Source organism: Salmo trutta, chromosome 25 (assembly GCF_901001165.1).
Source record: "Salmo trutta chromosome 25, fSalTru1.1, whole genome shotgun sequence".
Taxonomy (NCBI): domain Eukaryota; kingdom Metazoa; phylum Chordata; class Actinopteri; order Salmoniformes; family Salmonidae; genus Salmo; species Salmo trutta.
The window spans coordinates 39,882,443-39,904,766 of record NC_042981.1 but is presented as its reverse complement, the minus strand read 5'-3'; the positions used below and the strand labels follow the sequence as shown (position 1 = coordinate 39,904,766).

The 22,324-nt window shown below is 41.1% G+C and overlaps 1 protein-coding gene across 5 annotated transcripts in view; it reads right to left on the bottom strand.

Moving 5' to 3' along the window:
* The window catches only part of myo6b (myosin VIb), a 96,644-nt gene that overhangs the window by 42,384 nt on the left and 31,936 nt on the right, over positions 1-22,324 (bottom strand). For all 5 annotated transcript variants that reach the window (XR_003869575.1, XM_029713963.1, XM_029713964.1 and 2 more), the window contains exons 5-14: positions 22,047-22,176; positions 21,734-21,839; positions 20,153-20,208; positions 19,954-20,051; positions 19,630-19,794; positions 9,801-9,881; positions 3,100-3,280; positions 2,062-2,206; positions 849-1,006; positions 466-557 (exon numbers count right to left, since the gene is read on the bottom strand). Coding sequence is in view for 4 of the 5 variants with exons in the window: in XM_029713963.1 (XP_029569823.1) it covers positions 466-557; positions 849-1,006; positions 2,062-2,206; positions 3,100-3,280; positions 9,801-9,881; positions 19,630-19,794; positions 19,954-20,051; positions 20,153-20,208; positions 21,734-21,839; positions 22,047-22,176 (1,212 nt within the window). In the remaining variant the exon portion in view is untranslated. The remainder of the gene's footprint in view (positions 1-465; positions 558-848; positions 1,007-2,061; positions 2,207-3,099; positions 3,281-9,800; positions 9,882-19,629; positions 19,795-19,953; positions 20,052-20,152; positions 20,209-21,733; positions 21,840-22,046; positions 22,177-22,324) is intronic.

Sequence of the window (22,324 nt, the reverse complement as noted above, 5' to 3'; positions counted from 1 at the left end):
CGCAAACTTTTATAAAAGAAGAGATTCATTCTTCGATGCAAATGTTGTTATTAAGTAGTACAATAAAATAATCTGTTCTCCTAGCAGTCGCCAATAAAATAAGTCCTAAATGGTAGGGATTATTTGTCATCTGTAGCCCCTGAAATCAGCTAAACTCAATGAATGCACACACTCCTATTGAATAATATGCATTCACCTGTATTGTGAATAGACCTAGGCTACATCTTGATTTACCCAGTTAATCAATAGAGATTTATCTTTCAAATAAATGATTACCATTGTCGTTTTGTATTTAGATTGGTAAAAACAAAGTAAAATTGATTGTATGATTATATAATTGATTCATTAATGCATACATGGCTTCCTTAAAAAAAAAACACTAAACCTGGTATCAAAGTCAAAATTCTGGTATCGTGACAACACTAGCGAGCCACCTCCACACCCCCAGACTTCATTCTCACTCACCTCTTTCAGGATGCGCTCGTTGAAGAACTGCTGCAGCTTCTCGTTGCAGTAGTTGATGCAGAACTGCTCAAAGCTGTTGTGTTCAAAATATTCTGAGGGGGGTGAGAAGCAATATGAAAGTGAAAATGATCTGCCACGTCTGAAGTGGGAATGAATAATGCTCATTTTCAGGCAGTTACTGGTACTGAATATATCAAATTATGTCAGTAAAGATTTTAGAACGTGACGAGAAAAAGAGTTTATGTGAGGACATGAAGGAAACGAACACCTACAAGATAAATTAACGGAAATATGGCTAGATAGACTCACAGGCAGACCGAGAAACAAACTTACAGAGAAACAGACAAACTGTCAGACAAACTCACTGCTCTAGGCCGACTTACCGAAGCCGGCGATATCCAGCACCCCGATGAAGTTGGAGGAGGTTTTGAAGGGGAAGCACTGGTTGACCCTCCTGACCACGTGATCGAAGAGGCAGCTGTACACGGCCTTGGCCAGGGCGTCCCGGGCGTTGTTCGCCTGTTCCACCCTCAGAGGCACCCTGGGGGGAAAAAACTAAGTGAGAGGCCGAAACTGGGACACTGGGCTACTCTTTAATTTGAAAAAAAAAAGCCTTTTTAATCAATACAGCCATAGGTAAGGAGGTCAAAAGACAAGCCATTAGAAGAAGTGACTGTACTCCCTGAACTCTGGCTGACTAATTCTCCTAGCACTCTCCAACACCATTTGGCTTCAATTATTCAAAGGGGTTGATGATTATGAACAAAGTGGTGTTCTTCTGAAGTGAGCAAGTTCAGCTATGGTGTAGCACTCCTTCCTGCACTCAGTCTCATGGCTGGTAGCTACACTGTGGACTGGAATACTCATCAAAATTCTAACATTCCAAAAGTATTCTGCTCTCCGTTTTTTTCTGGACAGGCATCGAGCTGAAGCAGCAGGTTCAGAGCAAACCTTTTAACTTTTGAAGTTACTGTAGGTGCCATTACTGCTCACTTTCCCCACCCCATATTCTCATCTATAATCTATTCATGTTCAGTCTCATGTTTTATTATCACCTGAAACAATGTATTTATGCGATCTCTGATGAGAGACAGGCTCTCCTCCATAATGCATTACAAATACTACACTTGAATGTTCAGTAGCGGGGCAAGACTCCGTGAAGATGACGTACGGCATAATCAAATAAGCCACGATGTAAATGGGGCATTAGTCTTTAAAAGTATAAAAGTGCAGCAGCAGTAGAGATAGTTTAATGCTGCATTCAGACGAGGGAAGCAAAAACCGTCATATCAGTCGGCATAGCGGGACAAGAAAGCAAGAAAGATGGTGATGGCAAAAGTAAGCCAGCACGACGGTATGCATTGCTATAGTGATTTCAGTAAACAAAACTGTGCAAATCAACATCCGGTAGAAAACAACACTACGGCAGACGGCAAAAGTCAAACATTTTTAACTCTGGTGGCAAGTCCCATCTATTGTGGCGGCTGATGGCATTCACCGTCAGCCTCAAGGTCATTTAAAGTCGTGCTCTCATCGAAAACAATGACTTTGGGTTTTCCGTCTACCATCTAAACGCAGCATTAGAGGTAGTCTTACTTGATAACTGTTCCTTTGGCGCCCCCTGCTGTGGTGAGCATGACCCTGGTGGTGAGGCTGACTCTCAGGTCCTCCTGGTCTAGGCCCAGCAAGTCAGCACAGTAGGCCAGCTTCTGACTAGACTGGTTCATCAGGATGCAGCCGCCTGGAAACACACACACACACACCCCGCGCACGCACCACGCGCACACCCCAAAAAATTATTGGTGCGCACAAAAAGAAAATGGAGCAATGTCCATTATGCCCCCTCAATTGGATTTTGGATGGATTTTAGTACTTTCTTTCTCCTGCTAAATGCTTGAATACAGCCATACTGGGAATACACGCCACACATTCTGCAGAAGAAGTACTGTCTTTGTCACAGGCAGTGAAGTAGTAACGTACTTTTGAAGGGCAGAGACAGACAGATGGTCTCAGAGAGGGAAATGAACTGTCAACATGTAACCATTTCAACAGAGAGTGAGCACCTTGCGACGTTCCAGGTAATATCTGCTCTCGAGGCAGCAATCGATTACATCATCCATCTCAAGATAAGCTTGAATCATCACTTTTCTTATATGACAGATGTATTGCATCACTCTTGTGCAGCTGGTAGGAGAGTGGATTCAGAGTCCTTTTCAATGGGTGTACTTCAAAAGTGGGACAGTGAGACCCTACAAAGAATGTGTCAGCCAGGGGTGGGGAGTAGACCTCCTGCCACGTTATAGAAACTCAACAAGGGATTCAATGCTGTCAGAACAATAAAAGGACCAATAAGCCCCATTGAGCGTATGCAGATGAGTGCTTGCGCGCGCACACACACACACACACACACACACACACACACACACACACACACACACACACACACACACACACACACACACACACACACACACACACACACACACACACACACACACACACACACACACACACACACACACACACACACACACACACGTCTGTATGCTCATGTATCTGCGTAAGTGTGTGTACATTCTAATACTCCAGAGAGCTACACTAAGAGAGAGACGTTAGTTATGTAACTTGATTTACCCGATGTACTCCCGGTTTCCTCAAAGTCAATGTTGCCCAGGTGCAGCACCCCGGCCACCACCCTGAACAGGTCCAGCTTCTCCGTGTCATCCAGGCCAATCTTCTTCATGGCGCCGCACATCCTGTTGAAGTCTCTCTGGTCGTCCAATAGAGGGTCCTTCAGGGCACCCAGCTTCACATGCTGGAGGACGGAGAGACAGGAGAGTCAGGATACTACACCTAGGCCCGTATTCACAGAGAGTCTCAAAGTAGGAGTGCTGAACTAGGATCAGTTTCGCCTTTTAGATTATACTGAATATGATTATGGACAGGGTGACCTGATCCTAGATCAGCACTCTTCGTGAATACAGGCCCTGTGCTAGCTAAAGTCAAGAGTCTTTCCAGTGCCATCGTGTGACCCGACTAGGAAAAACTCCTGGCCTCCCTTCTAGGCTGTCATTTTTCATGTGAGAGCCATCACACACACATCACACCTTCCTACAGTAGGAACAAGACTGCCGTGCTACAGTAGCCTTGACTGACCTAGCGTCAAATGCTACGTCTCACCCCTAATATCAGAAATTAGAAATCCACCACTGACAGATAAAAGCAGAGGCATAGATAAGTACAGTGGATTTGTGGTTTCTGGTTTGAATGAAGGTTGGCAGACTTCAAAGCAGAGGCACACTAAAGCGAATGTCACAGTGTGATGTTGTTCCAACACGACTTCACTTCCGTGAGATTTTGGTTGTTGGATTCCCCCTGACCAGTCATAAGTGTGTGTCTGTAACAGTATCTCCTTAGACGGATAATTCACCACACTGTGACATTCTGAGCCTGACAGAAGCTGGATAAAGAAAAATCCCATGCACATTGATAAAGAAGCATGCTCTGCATAGCTCCTGTTTGCACTACAATCTCAAGCATGGAGTTTACATAGTGAGCAAAACAAAGAGTGTCTTCTAAGGAAAGCATCATCACCTCATCATCCTGCATTACATAGACACGAGGCAGGGCAAAGAGACGTGCAAGCTTTATTAGTTACACCGCAACTGTCATGAGATCATTGCTCTCTCAACACACTGAATAGAAGCTGTGAAAAGGTACATTTGGTTCATTGTTAAAATGGTAAATTCATAGGCCTGTTTAAATTTGCCAATTCACACATAGCCTACAACAGATTTGCCAGACTTTCACCTAAGCCAAAGCACCGGAAGTTATTTATTTCTAAAGACAATCCTTGATACAGTTTGGCATGAATACTTCCTATACCCTATATCTAAGGTTGGGCGATGTCAACCTTTGTCCTATTGTGATTATGTACTCATAAAACCGCATATATATGATGGTATTGCTCCCTATTGGCCAACCCAAAAAAGTATAATAATGTGAGGGTTTTTAAACTCTGCTAAAAACCACCGTAGGCCTATAGCGCGAAATTGCATACTAACAACTGGACGAATCATGACGAAAGATAATGTTGAAAGCATGGGTAGAGGCTAAGTGCAGGCAAATCTTTTTTAATATTCCTTTCTGGTGAAGCTTCAGCATGGAAGAGGTTTGTGTGTGTCTGTCTGTGTCAATGTTGCACACACATGACGGCGCAAAGTGACAGTCAACTGATGAACGGGCTGTCTTGTCGCAGAAAGTTAGGCTATAAATCAAGGGCTACATAGAAGAAAAGTCTAGACAGTCTTCAGAACTAGATAATAACTGCTATATTTGCATCCTCCTCCTATCTTAATATTGTTTGTTCAATCTCTCATAAAGCTATGATTGAGAATATGCCTAGGCCTATAGACTAAGACTTTCATTCTTGTTCTTTTTGAAAGCGCCAACAACTTCTTAGGATATTTGAATATTTGGGAAATATACTGTTATGAATATCCAGTACATTACTTTAACTAGTCTTGAAGGGCAATTCCACCAATTTCTAACCTTATTTTCATCATATCCAGTACAATACCAGTGTCTACATACAGTACATTCAGAAAGTATTCAGACCCCTTGACTTTTTCCACATTACAACCTTATTTTAAAATGTATTAAATATATTTTTTCCCTCATCAATCTAAACACAATTCCCCATAATGACTAAGCAAAAACAGTTTTTTAAAATTTTTTAAGCAAATGTATAAAATATTGAAAAACTGAAATACATTATTTACATAAGCATTTAGACCCTTTGCTATGAGACTCGAAATTGTGCTCAGGTGCATCCTGTTTCCATTGATCATCCTTGAGATGTTTCTACAACTTGATTGGAGTCTACCTGTGGTAAATTCAATTGATTGGACATGATTTGGAAAGGCACACACCTGCATATATAAGGTCACACAGTTGACAGTGCATGTCAGAGCAAAAACCAAGCCATGAGGTTGAAGGAATTGTCCGTAGAGCTCCGAGACAGGATTGTGTTGAGGCACAGATCTGGGGAACGGTACCAAAACATTTCTGCAGCATTGAAGGTTCCCAAGAACACAGTGTCCTCCATCATTCTTAAATGGAAGAAGTTTGGAACCACCAAGACTCTTTCTACAGCTGGCCGCCCGGCCAAACTGAGCAATCGTGGGAGAAGGGCCTTGGTCAGAGAGGTGACCAAAAACCCGATGGTAACTCTAAAAGAGCTCCATAGTTCCTCTGTGGAGATGGGAGAACCTTCCAGAAGGACAACCATCTCTGCAGCACTCCACCAATCAGGCATTTATGGTAGAGTGGCCAGATGAAAGCCACTCCTCGGTAAAAGGCACATGACAGCCCACTTGGTGTTTGCCAAAAGGCACCTAAAGGACTCTCAGACCACGAGAAACAAGATTCTCTGGTCTGATGATTCCCTGAATGCCAAGCATTAAGTCTAGAGGAAACCTGCCACCATCCCTACGGTGAAGCATGGTGGTGGCAGCATGATGCTGTGGGGACGTTTTTGAGCGACAGGGACTGTGAGACTAGTCAGGATCGAGGGAAAGATGAACTGAGCAAAGTCCAAAGAGATTGCAATTTCAGTTTAATCCACCTGAAAAGACAGAACAAATAATACAACAAATATTGTGGTTAAACTCAAATATACTAATTGATTAAAAAAAAAAAAAAAAAATCGAATAAATATTTAAAAAAGGTATAATTTTAGTGAATGATATCATAAATAGGACTGGTGGAGTTATGTCACACATGCAGCTAACACAGACATATGGAAATAAGTGCTCTACACAAAATTACAACCAACTAATTTCAGCGTTACCACAAAAATGAAAGAGGCAAGTAGAAAGGGAAAAAAGTAAGGAACTTGTATGTCGGCCCTGCATTAAAGAACATAAACGGTTAAAGAAAAGTGTGATAAATAAAAATATATACCAATTTCATTTAAGGACCAAAAAACGGACAGCTGTGCCATATAAATGGCAAAATAGTTGGTTAGAGATTTTCGATGTACCCATTCCATGGCACATGGTTTATGAATTGATACGCAAAACAACGCCGGATTCAAAACTGAATTACTATACAAAATTCTTGCAACCAATAGAATGTTATATATATGGGGGATACAATCTTCCCAGCTCTGCAGATTTTGCTGTGAGGAGGCAGTCATTAGATCATTTCTTTTGGTATTGTCCATATGTAGCTCGTTTTTGGTCACAGGTCCAGGAATGGCTGAAGAATTGCAACATTTGCCTAGAACTAACGCTGCAGATAGCAATACTTTGAAAAGCCATAGTCAATCAATCAATAATATAATAATTATTTTAGGAAAAATGTTTATCTTTAATTTATAATCTGTAGAAGCTATGAGAATAGAAAGATTCAGTACTTTTGTGAAGCATCACAGCACAGTTGAAAAATATATGGCAAATAGAAATCCAAAATGGATGGTGTTAAGAGATAGATGGGAGGGGTTGAATGGAGCTGAAGGGTGGGACTAATAACAAGATAACCAATGTAAAACATACGGGGTCTGTACAATGTATATAGGTTCAGAAATTGTGTGAAATAGCACAGTTACAAATAGAAAACAAAAATCAGAAATAGAAGGACTAAAAATAAACAAAATATAACTATTGTAAAATAGATTGTGTCTGTAAAATGTGTATAAGATGTATAAACTGAAGGTAGAAGCCTAAGTGTTATTGTTTATTAGTTTACTCCAATTGGGGGAAGTCCAAAGAGATCCTTGAAGAAAACCTGCTTCAGAGCACTCAGGACCTCAGACTGGGGCGAAGGTTCACCTTCCAACAGGACAACGACCCTAAGCACACAGCCAAGACAACGCAGGAGTGGCTTCGGGACAAGTCTCTGAATGTCATTGAGTGTCCCAGCCAGAGCCTGGACTTGAACCCGATCTAACATCTCTGGAAAGACCTGGAAATAGCTGGGCAGCGACACTCCCCATTCAACCTTCCAGAGCTTAAGAAGATCTGCAGAGAAGAATGGGAGAAACTCCCCAAATACAGGTGTGCAAAGCTTGTAGCGTCATACCCAAAAAGACTCAAGGCTGTAATCGCTGCCAAGGCTGCTTCAACAAAATACTAAGTAAAGGGTCTGAAAACCTATGTAAATGTAATTTCTAAAAACCTGTTTTTGCTTTGTCATTATGGAGTATTGTGTGCAGATTGAGGGGGGAAAAAACAAATTGAATCAACTTTAGAAGGCTGCAACGTAACAAAATGTGGAAAAAGTCAAGGGGTCTAAATACTTTCCAAATGCACTGTATGTGAAAACTGCGCATTTTTACAAAGAAAGTTATACCCGATTAATATAAAAAAAATTTAAATTTTTTAAAAACAGTGATTATCAAATACTATGAGATTAGCGGTAACGTGGGGAGCAAGAAAATAACCTCCCTCTGGCTAGAAACCCGTTGCAAATTTTGAAAATCTGTGTTTTTCTTCCTTTAATCCTACCCTGTGATCACACAGAGAAGCATTTTTCAGGAACTTTCTTCTTATCTTGTTAACCACGCTCCGTTTTCATATATGTAGACACTGGTATAGTGCTGGAGATAATGAGGTTGAAAAGTGGCAGAATTTCCCTTTAAAGCTTTTATGATAGGTCTAGTAGGAGGATTGGCCAATTGGTTTTCAACCTCGCATGGAGCAATTTTTCCAGCCCCACTTGGATAATTTCTTTCTTATTAAACTTAAACTTGATTAAACGTGTCATTAGATTGTTCAATAAGATATTGATATTGTTTCTTCTCTACATTACGTTTTTAGGCTTTCAAAACTTTTTGAGAAGGAACCCCGATTAATTCATTGTTTAAATGGGAGAAAGCCATGCATGCATAAAATGATGAAAGCCCATAGTTATATTCGTAGCCTATTGAATGGAGAGAGAAGGGAAAATAGGCTGTTTTTTTTTTAAACAGCTAGACTCAAGATAGTTCACAGAAATGACAAAATATTGGTTTCCTTACCCTGAAATCAGACTATGGACAAGGTATTACAGCAATCCAAGCTTTGGTTTAGTTTCCCTTGCACAATTTCCAAATGCTATTGTTTTAGAATTTGTGTTACAAATCCCAAGTCATGGTACCTATATTATAATTTTTCACGCATCATGTTCTAATCATCTATAAGTGACTGTTGAGCTTCACAATACATTTTAGATACTTTCGGAAGGAAGCAAAAAAAAGATATACATATCTTGAAGAAAACAGTCCTAATGTTGGAAAAACAGCCTTGTCACCCAGAGTCACATTTGTTTATTTTGCAAGCTATAGAACACAATATTTTACAAAAGTAGGTTTTAAAAAGCACCATAGAGTTTAGTCTGCTTCAAGATAAAAATGAATTGCCAAGGAAAATCTGGTATCGTACAGACAACACTACTTTTGGGTTGAATTGGAAATGATGCCTCAAAAATACTAATATCGACTAGATCCCGACCGATTTATCGGGTGACCGACGTTATCGGCCGATATTAGCCTTTTACGAATGTAGAATTCTGTGGCTACAGTCCTACAATTGACAAAAACATAGCTAAATACCAATACATTGAAAATGTGTCCTATGTTGTTGTTTTCCAGCTGGCTAGCATGAGGCAGCTCAGTCTTCAGAGCCTAGGCACATTTTTTGCTGGAATCAGTGCAGTTTATCCTCCTTTCACTAGAGTAAGTTTTTCCATAAAAAAATCTTGTCTTAGAGCCTCCCGAGTGGCGCATCGGTCTAAGGCACTGCATCTCAGTGCTCGAGGCGTCACTACAGACCTGGGTTCTATCCTAGGCTGTGCTACAGCCGGCCGCGACCGGGAGACCCATGAGGCGGCGCACAATTGGACCAGCGTCGTCCGGGTTAGCGGAGGGTTTGGCTGGCTGGGATGTCCTTGTCCCAGCGCGCACTAGCAACTCCTGTGGCGGGTCGGGCACATGCACGCTGACTTCGGTCGCCAGTTTTACGGTGTTTCCTCCGGCACATTGGTGCGGCTGGCTTCCGGGTTAAGCGAGCAGTGTGTCAAGAAGCAGTGCGGCTTGGCAGGGCCGTGTTTCAGAGGATGCATAGCTCTCGACCTTCACCTCTCCCAAGTCCGTACGGGAGTTGCAGCGATGGGACAAGACTGCAACTACCAATTGGATATCACAAAAAAGGGGTAAAAGTAAAAATTAAAGAAATATATGTTAGTACCAGTCAAAAGTTTGGACACACCTACTCATTCCAGAGTTATTTTTTTTTTTTTTTACAATTTTCTACATTGAAGAGAGGTAGAAGACAATAAGCTGAAAGGTACAGTACCTCAGGACTCTTACGATTCTGCATGATCTGTTTGTCTGTGTCCTTGCTGGCAAAGTATCTGGTGCATCCTCGATTCAAATACTATGAGGGACAAAGGAGAGCATACACAAACAATTAGCATTTCAGAAATGACACATCTGTAGACACAACCTATAAGCTAAACTATGTTGGATATGTTTATAATTGAGTGACAGAGACATTGGCATAACATTTGATTAGAATGAGACGGATCACGATTTGGGCAAATTGCTTTTCGAACAAGAGACCAAAAGTGGATTGTGCAAAGTGAATGCCTTAGGGACAAAACGCATTTTTCATACGTCTGGTCCTGAAAATACAGTATCTTACCCTAAGCCAGTATATTTTTTATTAATAAATGTTGTAGGGTAACAATGCATGCAAGAACAGTGGCTTTGTTTTTTGTCATGTTCAAAGATGAACTACCTAATATCCAAACGTGGCTTCACAGTTCACTTGGCTTTAATTGCATTGTAAACTCAGCAAAAAAAGAAACGGCCCTTTTTCAGGACCCTGTCTTTCAAAGATCATTCGTAAAAATCCAAATAACTTCATAGATCTTCATTGTAAAGGGTTTAAACACTGTTTCCCATGCTTGTTCAATGAACCATAAACAATTAATGAACATGCACCTGTGGAACGGACGTTAAGACACTAACAGCTTACAGATGGTAGGCAATTAAGGTCACAGTTATGAAAACTTAGGACACTAAAGAGGCTTTCTACTGACTCTGAAAAACACCAAAAGAAAGATGCCCAGGGTCCCTGCTCATCTGTGTGAACATGCCGTAGGCATGCTGAAAGGAGGCATGAGGACTGCAGATGTGGCCAGGGCAATAAATTGCAATGTCCGAAATGTGAGATGCCTAAGACAGTGCTACAGGGCGTCAGAAACAGGATGGCAACAACAACTGCCCGAGTTACATCAGGAACGCACAATCCCTCCATCAGTGCTCAGACTGTCCGCAATAGGCTGAGAGAGGCTGGACTGAGGGCTTGTAGGCCTGTTGTAAGGCAGGTCCTCACCAGACATCACCGGCAACAACGTCGCCTATGGGCATAAACCCACCGTCGCAGGACCAGACTGGACTAGCAAAAAAGTTATCTTCACTAACAAGTCACAGTTTTGTCTCACCAGGGGTGATGGTTGGATTCGCGTTTATCGTCGAAGGAATGAGCATTACACCGAGGCCTGTACCCTGGAGCGGGATTGATTTGGAGGTGAAGGGTCTGTCATGGTCTGGGGCGGTGTGTCACAGATCATCGGACTGAGCTTGTTGTCATTGCAGGCAATCTCAATGCTGTGCGTTACAGGGAAGACATCCTCCTCCCTCATGTGGTACCCTTCCTGCAGGCTCATCCTGACATGACCCTCCAGCATGACAATGCCACCAGCCATACTGCTCGTTCTGTGCGTGATTTCGTGCAAGACAGGAATGTCAGTGTTCTGCCATGGCCAGCGAAGAGCCCGGATCTCAATGCCATTGAGCAAGTCTGGGACCTGTTGGATCAGAGGGTGAGGGCTAGGGCCATTCCCCCAGAAATGTCCGTGAACTTGCAGGTGCCTTGGTGGAAGAGTGGGGTAACGTCTCACAGCAAGAACGGGCAAATCTGGTGCAGTCCATGAGGAGGAGATGCACTGCAGTACTGAATGCAGCTGGTGGCCACACCAGATACTGACTGTTACTTTTGATTTTGACCCCCCCTTTGTTCAGGGACACTATTCAATTTCTGTTAGTCACATGTCTGTGGAACTTGTTCAGTATATGTCTCAGCTGTTCAATCTTGTTATGTTCATACAAATATTTACACATGTTAAGTTTGCTGAAAATAAACACAGTTGACCGTGAGAGGACGTTTCTTTTTTTGCTGAGTTTAGTTTATTGCTTCTGTTGATGTGACTGTCACTGTGGAGACTTGCTATAATCATACCGTGAAAAATACCCAAAATAACAACTATAATTGTTGTTTTACCCCTGTAGCCCACTTGGTAGAACATGGTGCTATTTTACTCACATTAGGCTGTCAACCATGTCCAATCATCTCCATGTGCATGTTTCAAAAGCCAGTCATGTATAACTTCTCATTATTTGGAAGAAGAACACAGCCTCTAGCGTCACACACGTCCATCTTTCGAAAGATGGAGGGGTGCGACACTATTGGTTGACTCAGACAAGCACCTGGAAATAAAATAGAGACGTCCAGACACTACACGTTCGAGACAGAACTGTAGCTAGCTAGCCAGCAAACCAACCAACCTACCTTCTCCTGGACTATCAGCTTTTCATACCACAAGGTAAGATTAAAAACATAAAAGCTACTGCAATGGTGATATTTACTATTATATATATTTTTTAAATTGAACCTTTATTCAAATAGGCAAGTCAGTTAAGAACAAATTCTTATTTATAATGACGGCCTACAAGGGAACAGTGGGTTATCTGCCTTATTCAGGGGCAGAATGACCGATTTTTACCTTGTCAGGTCGGAGAGTCCATCCGGCAATCTTTCGGTTACTGGCCCAACGCTCTAACCACTAGGCTACCTGCCGCCCCGTAAATATTAACCAGAGCCAACTTGTTCTCAGACAGCAGAATTTAAATATAAACCGCTAACTTGTGGCTATCAATAGTTGTTGCTTAACTTAGCTGCGAGGCAAGCTAGCTAGCTAGCATGGTAATGGTACAGTATAGTTACAGTAGCTCTAGCATTCATTTTCATAGGTTAGTGAGAACTGTCAAAGTTGGTTATATCTAAAATATAATGCAATCTGCTAATGTTACCAAGGTTAAGTTAGTCCATTTTAGTAAATGCTATTCAGCTAGCTAAGTTTATTAGCTATCTAGAAAACAGCTTACAGTATGGTCATGTTTATCATTTGGTAATGTTACAGTAGCATTATTTTTCAAATGGGGGGAGCTTTCAGAGTTAGCATCACCTCATTGACTAGCTAGCTAGGTAGCTATATTATTATGCCAGCTAAGTTAGATAATGCTTTGATGTCAATGCTTTGATATCCAGGGGACAAACTATGGTTATAAACATCTCTAGCCATAGCTAACATTACCCATGTAAAATCAGTCAGTCCCTGATATAGCGAGACTTAAGTGCAAATCAATCCCAGAACAACAGCAAAGGACCTTGTGAAGATGCTGAAGGAAACAAGTACAAAAGTATCTATATCCACAGTAAAACGAGTCCTATATCAACATAACCTGAAAGGTCGCTCAGCAAGGAAGAAGCCACTGCTCCAAAACCGCCATAAAAAAGCCTGACTACGGTTTGCAACTGCACATGGGGACAAAGATCGTACTTTTTGGAGAAATGTCCTCTGGTCTGATGAAACAAAAATAGAACCGTTAGGCCATAATGACCATCGTTATGTTTGGAGGAAAAAGGGGGAGGCTTGCAAGCCGAAAAACACCATCCCAATTGTGAAGCACAGGGGTGGCAGCATCATGTTGTGGGATGCTTTGCTGCAGGAGGGACTGGTGCACTTCACAAAATAGATGGCATCATGAGGTAGGACAATTATGTGGATATATTGAAGCAACATCTCAAGACATCAGTCAGGAAGTTAAAGCTTGGTCGCAAATGGGTCTTCCAAATGGACAATGACCCCAAGCATACTTCCAAAGTTGTGGCAAAATGGCTTAAGGACAACAAAGTCAAGCTATTGGAGTGGCCATCACAAAGCCCTGACCTCAATTCTATAGAAACTTTGTGGGCAGAACTGAGAAAGTGTGTGCGAGCAAGGAGGCCTACAACCTGACTCAGTTACACCAGCTCTGTCAGGAAGAATGGGCCAAAATTCACCTAACTTATTGTGGGAAACTTGTGGAAGGCTACCCGAAATGTTTGACCCATGTTAAACAATTTAAAGGCAATGTTAACAAATACTAATTGAGTGTATGTAAACTTCTGACCCACTGGGAATGTGATGAAAGAAATAAAAGCTGAACGAAATAATTCTCTCTACTACTATTCTGACATTTCACATTTTTAAAATAAAGTGTTCCTAACTGACCTAAGACAGAATTTCTACTAGGATTAAATGTCAGGAATTGTGAAAAACTGAGTTTAAATGTATTTGGCAAAGGTGTATGTAAACTTCTGACTTCAACTGTATGTTATTTTCCAAAAAGCTTAAAAATGTATTGGATGATCTATGCATATTTACATTGGATGGTTCCCACATTGATCGTGTCCCCACTTATAAATATCTGGGTATCTGGATTGACGAAAAGCTATCTTTCAAAAAGCATATTGATGAGTTGGTTAAGAATAATTAAAATGTGCTTCCTTTAAAGGATAGGGCATGCCTTTGGTTAAATAGCAGAAAACAAATAATTCAGTAGACATTCATTCCGGCTTTAGACTGTGGCGATATCGTCCATATGAATGCAGCTGCCACTGTATTGAAGCCATTGGGCGCAGTTTATCATTGGGCACTACGCTTTATTATGGGCGATAGGTTCAGTACACATCACACTGCATTCTGTATCAGAAAGTAGTCTGGCCCTCTCTTAAGTCTTGTTGTTCATAACGCCCTCTTGTGCAAACTTCCGCCATACCTTACTTCATCTTTAAATTACAGACATACGAGTCACCAGACCCGATCTCAGGGATGGCTAACTCTGGAGATCCCTTCAGTCTCCACTGGGTTAGGTAAATGTGTGTTTAGTTTTTTTTGCACCTTCCTTGTGGAATGATCTCCAGAACTCTAAGGTTGGAGGTTTTGGTGACGCTAGGACGGTTCAGATTGTTGACTTTTTTACTGAGGAATGTGTTTGCTTTTCATGATCGTGTTTTGTAAGTTACAGTGAGGGAAAAAAGTATTTGATCCCCTGCTGATTTTGTACGTTTGCCCACTGACAAAGGAATGCCCAGTCTATAATTTTAATGGTAGGTTTATTTGAACAGTGAGAGACAGAATAACAACAAAAAAATCCAGAAAAACCCATGCCAAAAATGTTATAAAATGATTTGCATTTTAATGAGGGAAATAAGTATTTGACCCCTCTACAAAACATGACTTAGTACTTGGTGGCAATACAGAGGTCAGACGTTTCTTGTAGTTGGCCACCAAGTTTGCAAGCATCTCAGGAGGGATTTGGTCACACTCCTCTTTGCAGATCTTCTCCAAGTCATTAAGGTTTCGAGGCTGACGTTTGGCAACTCGAACCTTCAGCTCCCTCCACAGATTTTCTATGGGATGTCTGGAGACTGGCTAGGCCACTCCAGGACCTTAATGTGCTTCTTCTTGAGCCACTCCTTTGTTGCCTTGGCCGTGTGTTTTGGGTGATTGTCATGCTGGAATACCCATCCACGACCCATTTTCAATGCCCTGGCTGAGGGAAGGAGGTTCTCACCCAAGATTTGACGGTACATGGCCCCGTCCATCGTCCCTTTGATGCGGTGAAGTTGTCCTGTCCCCTTAGCAGAAAAACACCACCAAAGCATAATGTTTCCACCTTCATGTTTGATGGTGGGGATGGTATTCTTGGGGTCATAGGCAGCATTCCTCCTCCTCCAAACACGGCGAATTGAGTTGATGCCAACGAGCTCCATTTTGGTCTCATCTGAACACAACACTTTCACCCAGTTGTCCTCTGAATCATTCATATGTTCATTGGCAAACTTCAGACGGGCATGTATATGTGCTTTCTTGAGTAGGGGGACCTTGCGGGCGCTGCAGGATTTCAGTCCTTCACGGCGTAGTGTGTTACCAATTGTTTTCTTGGTGACTATGGTCCCAGCTGCCTTGAGATCATTGACAAGATCCTCCCGTGTAGTTCTGGGCTGATTCCTCACCGTTCTCATGATCATTGCAACCCCACGAGGTGAGATCTTGCATGGAGCCCCAGGCCGAGGGAGATTGACAGTTATTTTGTGTTTCTTCCATTTGCGAATAATCGCACCAACTGTTGTCACCTTCTCACCAAGCTGCTTGGCGATGGTCTTGTAGCCCATTCCAGCCTTGTGTAGGTCTACAATCTTGTCCCTGACATCCTTGGAGAGCTCTTTGGTCTTGGCCATGGTGGAGAGTTTGGAATCTGATTGATTGATTGCTTCTGTGGACAGAAGCAATCTATCAATCAATCTTTTATACAGGTAACAAGCTGAGATTAGGAGCACTCCCTTTAAGAGTGTGCTCCTAATCTCAGCTCGTTACCTGTATAAAAGACACCTGGAAGCCAGAAATCTTTCTGATTGAGAGGGGGTCAAATACTTATTTCCCTCATTAAAATGCAAATCAATTTATAACATTTTTGACATGCGTTTTTCGGGATTATTTTGTTGTTATTATGTCTCTCACTGTTCAAATAAACCTACCATTAAAATTATAGACTGATCATTTCTTTGTCAGTGGGCAAACGTACAAAATCAGCAGGGGATCAAATACTTTTTTCCCCTCACTGTACTTCTTTTAAATTGCTTATACATACTAGGTCGACCGATTAATCGGAATGGGCGATTAATTAGGGCCGATTTCAAGTTTTCTTAACAATCGGAAATCAGTAAGTCGCTCTGGATAAGAGCGTCTGCTAAATGACTAAAATGTAAAAATGTAAAATGTGGTAGGCAAGTCAGTTAAGAACACATTCTCATTTTCAATGACGGCCTAGGAACGGTGGGTTAACTGCCTTGTTCAGGGGCAGAAAGACAGATTTTTACCTTGTCAGCTCAGGGATTCAATCTTGCAACCTTACGGTTAACTAGTCCAATGCTCTAACCACCTGCTTTACATTGCACTCCACGAGGTTACTCGAATGCAGTAAGAAGCTAAGGTAAGTTGCTAGCTAGCATTAAACTTATCTTATAAAAAACAATCAATCAATAAATCAATCAATCATAATCACATGGTTGATGATATTACTAGTTTATCTAGCCTGTCCTGCATTGCATATAATCGCATAGGTACACGTTGCTCCAACCATAAACATCAATGCCTTTCTTAAAATCAATACACAAGTATATATTTTTAAACCTGCATATTTAGTTAATATTGCCTACTAACATGAATTTCTTTTAACTAGGGAAAATGTGTCACTTCTCTTGCAAACAGAGTCAGGGTATATGCAGCAGTTTGGGCCGCCTGGCTCGTTGCGAACTGTGTGAATACTATTTCTTCCTAACAAAGACAGCCGACTTCGCCAAACGAGGATGATTTAACAAAAGCGCATTTGCGAAAAAAGCACAATCGTTGCACGACTGTACCTAACCATAAACATCAATGCCTTTCTTAAAATCAATACACAGAAGTATATATTTTTAAACCTGCATATTTAGCTAAATGAAATCCAGGTTAGCAGGCAATATTAACCAGGTGAAATTGTGTCATTTTGCGTTCATTGCATGCAGTCAGGGTATATGCAACACTTTGGGTAATTTGTCAGAATTTTACGTAATTATGACATAACACTGAAGGTTGTGCAATGTACAGGAATAACGTTTTGTTTTCGAGATGATAGTTTCCGGATTCGACCATATTAAATGACCTAAGGCACGTGTTTCTGTGTGTTATTATGTTATAATTAAGTCTATGATTTGATAGAGCAGTCTGACTGAGAGATGGTAGGCAGCAGCAGGCTCGTAAGCATTCATTCAAAATAGCACTTTCGTGCGTTTTGCCAGCAGCCCTTCGCAATGCATTGCGCTGCTTATGACTTCAAGCCTATCATCTCCCAAGATTAGGCTGGTGTAACCCATGTGAAATGGCTAGCTAGTTAGCCAGGTGCGCGCTAATAGCGTTTCAAACGTCACTCGCTCTGAGACTTGGAGTAGTTTTTTCCCTTCCTCTACATGGGTAACGCTGCTTCGAGGGTGGCTGTTGTCGATGTGTTCCTGGTTCGAGCCCAGGTAGGAGCGAGGAGAGGGACGGAAGCTATACTGTTACACTGGCAATATTAAAGTGCCTATAAGAACATCCAATAGTCAAAGGTATATGAAATACAAATCGTATAGAGAGAAATAGTCCTATAATTCCTATAATAACTACAACCTAAAACATCTTACCTGGGAATATTGAAGACTCATGTTAAAAGGAACCACCAGCTTTCATATGTTCTCATGTTCTGAGCAAGGAACTTAAACGTTAGCTTTTTTACATGGCACATATTGCACTTTTACTTTCTTCTCCAACACTTTGTTTTTGCATTATTTAAATCAAATTGAACATGTTTCATTATTTATTTGAGGCTAAATTGATTTTATTGATGTATTATATTAAGTTAAAATAAGTGTTCATTCAGTATTGTTGGTATTGTCATTATTACAAAAAAATAATAAATAAATAAATAAAAATAGACTGATTAATCGGTATCGGCTTTTTTTGGGGGGTCCTCCAATAATCGGTATCGGCGTTGAAAAACCATAATCGGTCGACCTCTAATACATACTATGTTTTTGTTGCATTAGAATTGCAAATATTGTGAATTTGTATGACTGTGTGCAGGGCTCCCTTGAAAAATAGGCCTTGGTCTAAATAACATTCCGTTTAACCCCCTTGGCCTATATGGATAGGGCTAAATTGAAATATTTCTTACAGAAGAAATATCGAAAAGAATATGCATAACCATCATGGTAATTAAAAGGGAACAGTTTGGAGATTATGGGTAAATTATTTGAGTAAAGTTGAGAACAGTTCATCTGAAACAAGACTGAATCCAAACATTACACTGTTGATTTTATGTGCAGTCAAAATCGTCTATACGTTTTGCCGCATTTGTTGATAACAAAATCTGAAAATACCCTGGATACATTCAGTAACATGAAAAGAATGTTCTTGGAACATTTTGGGTAGGTGCAACATAATACAAAAATATAACAAGGTTTGTATTGAGGTCTAACTGGTGTTTTAAAGTGGCCACACACAGTCTCCAAAGTGTGCCAGTTCCTAAGTAATTCTAATGCCCTTTTCTGACTCAAAGAAGATTCTTAAACTATAAGGTGCTTTTTTTCAGCTCCCCGAACTGTGCCGTTGACGAACTAGAGCGAGCACGCTTGTAGATGTTTTGTTTGGACCACAGCCCTGCATCCCTGCCTTTACACAATTGTTCTTGTCGTTTACACGATCCAAAAACAGTCCATTATTAACCATAATCTGGGTCAGGTGGACATAATTTCAAAGCTTGTTCTGTTGCCAACACGACTAGCTAAATAAAAAAATACAATCTTATAGTGTTAGGCTTTCAAAAGGTAATTCAGAGAAACAGATTGTAATATTTGTGCGCATAGAATGGAGTCCATTCAGATGCGTGGTCCGTTGCCAATTTTCTTCACAATACAACAAGCCAAGGCTCATTCTGTTTAGGACAACCCAGGGTATTATGCCATGTCATCTTGTAACTGTACATCAAACATATTGATCATAAATGTTGACACTGTATATACTATGTGAGTTTTACGATATGGAAATATGAAGTGCACATTTGGACTCACAGGTGCTTGGCTTGCTTGTATAACATCAAAGTGCTAATTATTATAATCATCACATCATCTTTGAGAATACATAGAGTCCACGTAACTTACAGTATTTCCCCCACTCAGACAACAAAAAGTTAGCAAAATGTCCCAATTAGCGGGAGGGACGGGGGCAACTTCTTGTCAGAACCCAGTCAGGCATGGGGAACAGGGAGTTCACACGCGAGTGCTATTTGCAGCATTCTTTGAAAGGACTCTTCCTTCCATCCTCTCAACCTGGTATCGAAAGACGCTCTCTAGTTACACTCCACAGTAATACACAGGTCACCCTCTAGATTGTGCAGTATGCCCGCTTGTGTATGCATAGTGTGTGTGTACCACTGACCCTGAAGCTGTCAGGGGAGTCAAGGTGCAGCCTCTGTCTGATGTCCTCGGAGGCGCCGGCACATAGCCTGTAGAAAATGTGGTAGTTCCTCTCCTCTTTACTCTGCATGCAAATCCTTGACTTCTCCAGCAGGTAGTGGGACACGAAGCCACCCACCACTTTATTCTGTCACACACACACACACACACACACACACACACACACACACACACACACACACACACACACACAATGTGGGCCAATGAAGCAACAATGAAATTTACCAAAACACAGAATTTACTTTTTAGGCTGAAATTGCATTAGCCACAGAAAATGATGGCTAACCTTTTCATTGAAGTGGATTTCCACAAATTTCCCAAAACGACTGCTGTTGTTATTTCTGACTGTCTTGGCGTTTCCAAAGGCCTCAAGCAGGGGGTTTGCTGAAATGTACAGGCACAAAATAAGTATTGGGATCTCTTCCACTTTGGATGGCCAAAGAACGATTTGGAAGTTATTGGTGAAGTTATTTGTTAAATCCTACCTTGAACAATTCTCTCATCAATATCTTGACCCGTTCCGTATGATGTTGTTAAATATCTATAGGATGAAGAATAGCAATGATGCTACAGTATATGACGTTAATCTTTGGACTAGGGCTATTAACTCAAGTTAACTTTTTGTAATTTGAGTGGACACATTTTTTCATCATGATTAATCGCATTGTCTGAAAGCGTTCAAAATACACTGAAAACATCCAAAATACATAATCTATACAGCTAAAAACGAGGTTAAAGGAAGTGTGCGTTTATCAATTTACCTGATTTTGCTAACGTCAATATTCTTGTAATAATTAAAATTACAGCTCAATTTGAGCAAATTCAGAATTTGCGTTGAATCGTAATTAGTAAGCAAATCCTGCGATTAACTTCATAAAAAAATATATATATATTGTTTGACAGCCCTACTTTGGAGATGAGTGAAATTACAGAAAACATGGCTTATGCACTGACGTCATTACACAACATCGGGCTCGACATACAGGGCTGCCTGCTGGCCCAGGGAGGTTGAGGAAACCCTCTGGGTCTGTCAATCATCCATGTCAGTGGCCCACTTGTGCCAGTGATACAAATATTGTAATAATGCTATTTTCAATCTAGGCTATATAATAATTGATTAAAAAAAATAAGAAATTCCTAAAGCTATTAGGTATGTAGATTATTTATCACGCGCGCACAGCACACTGCCTATTTTGAGCGGAAAATCTGTTGGGCAAGAGTGCACAGCTCTCAACTGGTTGTCGTGTGGAATAGCTCACAGCATAATGACAGCGGTATGGTAGGTACTAGGAAATACTTCTTAAAAATTGGTCTCCTGACGTGGTTTAAGCATTGATGTGGACTTGTGAAAACCTGAAAAATACTCAGAATCCTGGAAAAACAAAACCAGGAAAACTGAATTTAGCAAAAGATAAGAGATTTTATAGCCTGCTGACTGTTCAAAATCGCTAACAATAACAGCCTCCCTCCAAACAATCAATGTAACTATGACATTGTTAAGTTAAAATGTAATTATTTGTGTCTAGAGGGTAGGTTATTATAGGCTATAGGATACTTGTTCGACCCGCAAATTAAAGATAAAATCACCTGATATTGAAATTAGACCTTTTCTGTTAGATTTTGCACTGGGAGAGTATTTTTTTCTTCAGTTCAGGCCAGCAGCTTTCAGTGGACACTATCAAGGCGTTTCACTGACAAATATACCTGAACGTCAAGCCCTAAACATGGTACGTTTGGTTAAAGGTAGAATCAACTATATGAAGTTGCAATGAACAGCACTGCAGATATTGAGATGAGCGCGATGCAATACTTTGCTCTCACACAGTCACACAGAGTTACTGTGCACATGCAAGGGTGCGCTTCATGCTGCTTCAACGTGACAGCTACAGGACCAAAACAGCTGAGAAGTTTAGTCTCGCGCTACAACACTCTTAATTGTTGCGGAAATTGACCCATTGTTTACGTCGTGCATGCAACGTTATCTCGCTCAGTCTATCTTTAATATTTTCAAGGTTGTCTGTAATAACTAACAAGATCATAGTAGTCAGTAGTATTTTAGGCCAGACCTGAGGACAAACTTTGTGTTTTCTGTCTTCCCGGCCCCAGATTCTCCAGACACTATGATAGACTGGCTCATCTTCAGCACCCTCATGTCCCGGTATGCCTTGTCCGCTGAAAGACAGAAAGCCAAAAAAAAAAACACATAATCAATCAAGTAATGATCTGATGCTTTGGCAACACTTTTACATGACATAGTCCTAGGCTTTATTCAAATGTATGTCAAATGTAGCCATTGCTTTACATTTAAACACACTGCATTTATGACCAGTAACCAGGCAGTATAGCAGCCACTCATGTAATAGAGATGTCTGCCCTCACCGATAGCGTAGACGTGAGGTGGTAGAGTGCCCAGGGACCGGCCCTGATAAGACTTGATGGTCTCTGGAGCGTACAGTTTGGGTATGTCATAGTAAGGGTTCACCGCAATCAAGATGTTGGCCACATAAGTCTGTGTAGCAAAAAGTCACATTTTTAATCATCACATGAGCTAGAGCACACGTGGCCAAACTCATTTCATGGAGGGCCGAGTGTCTGCGGGTTTTCACTCCTCCCTTGTACTTGATTGAGAAATGAAGGTCACTAACTAGTAAAGAACT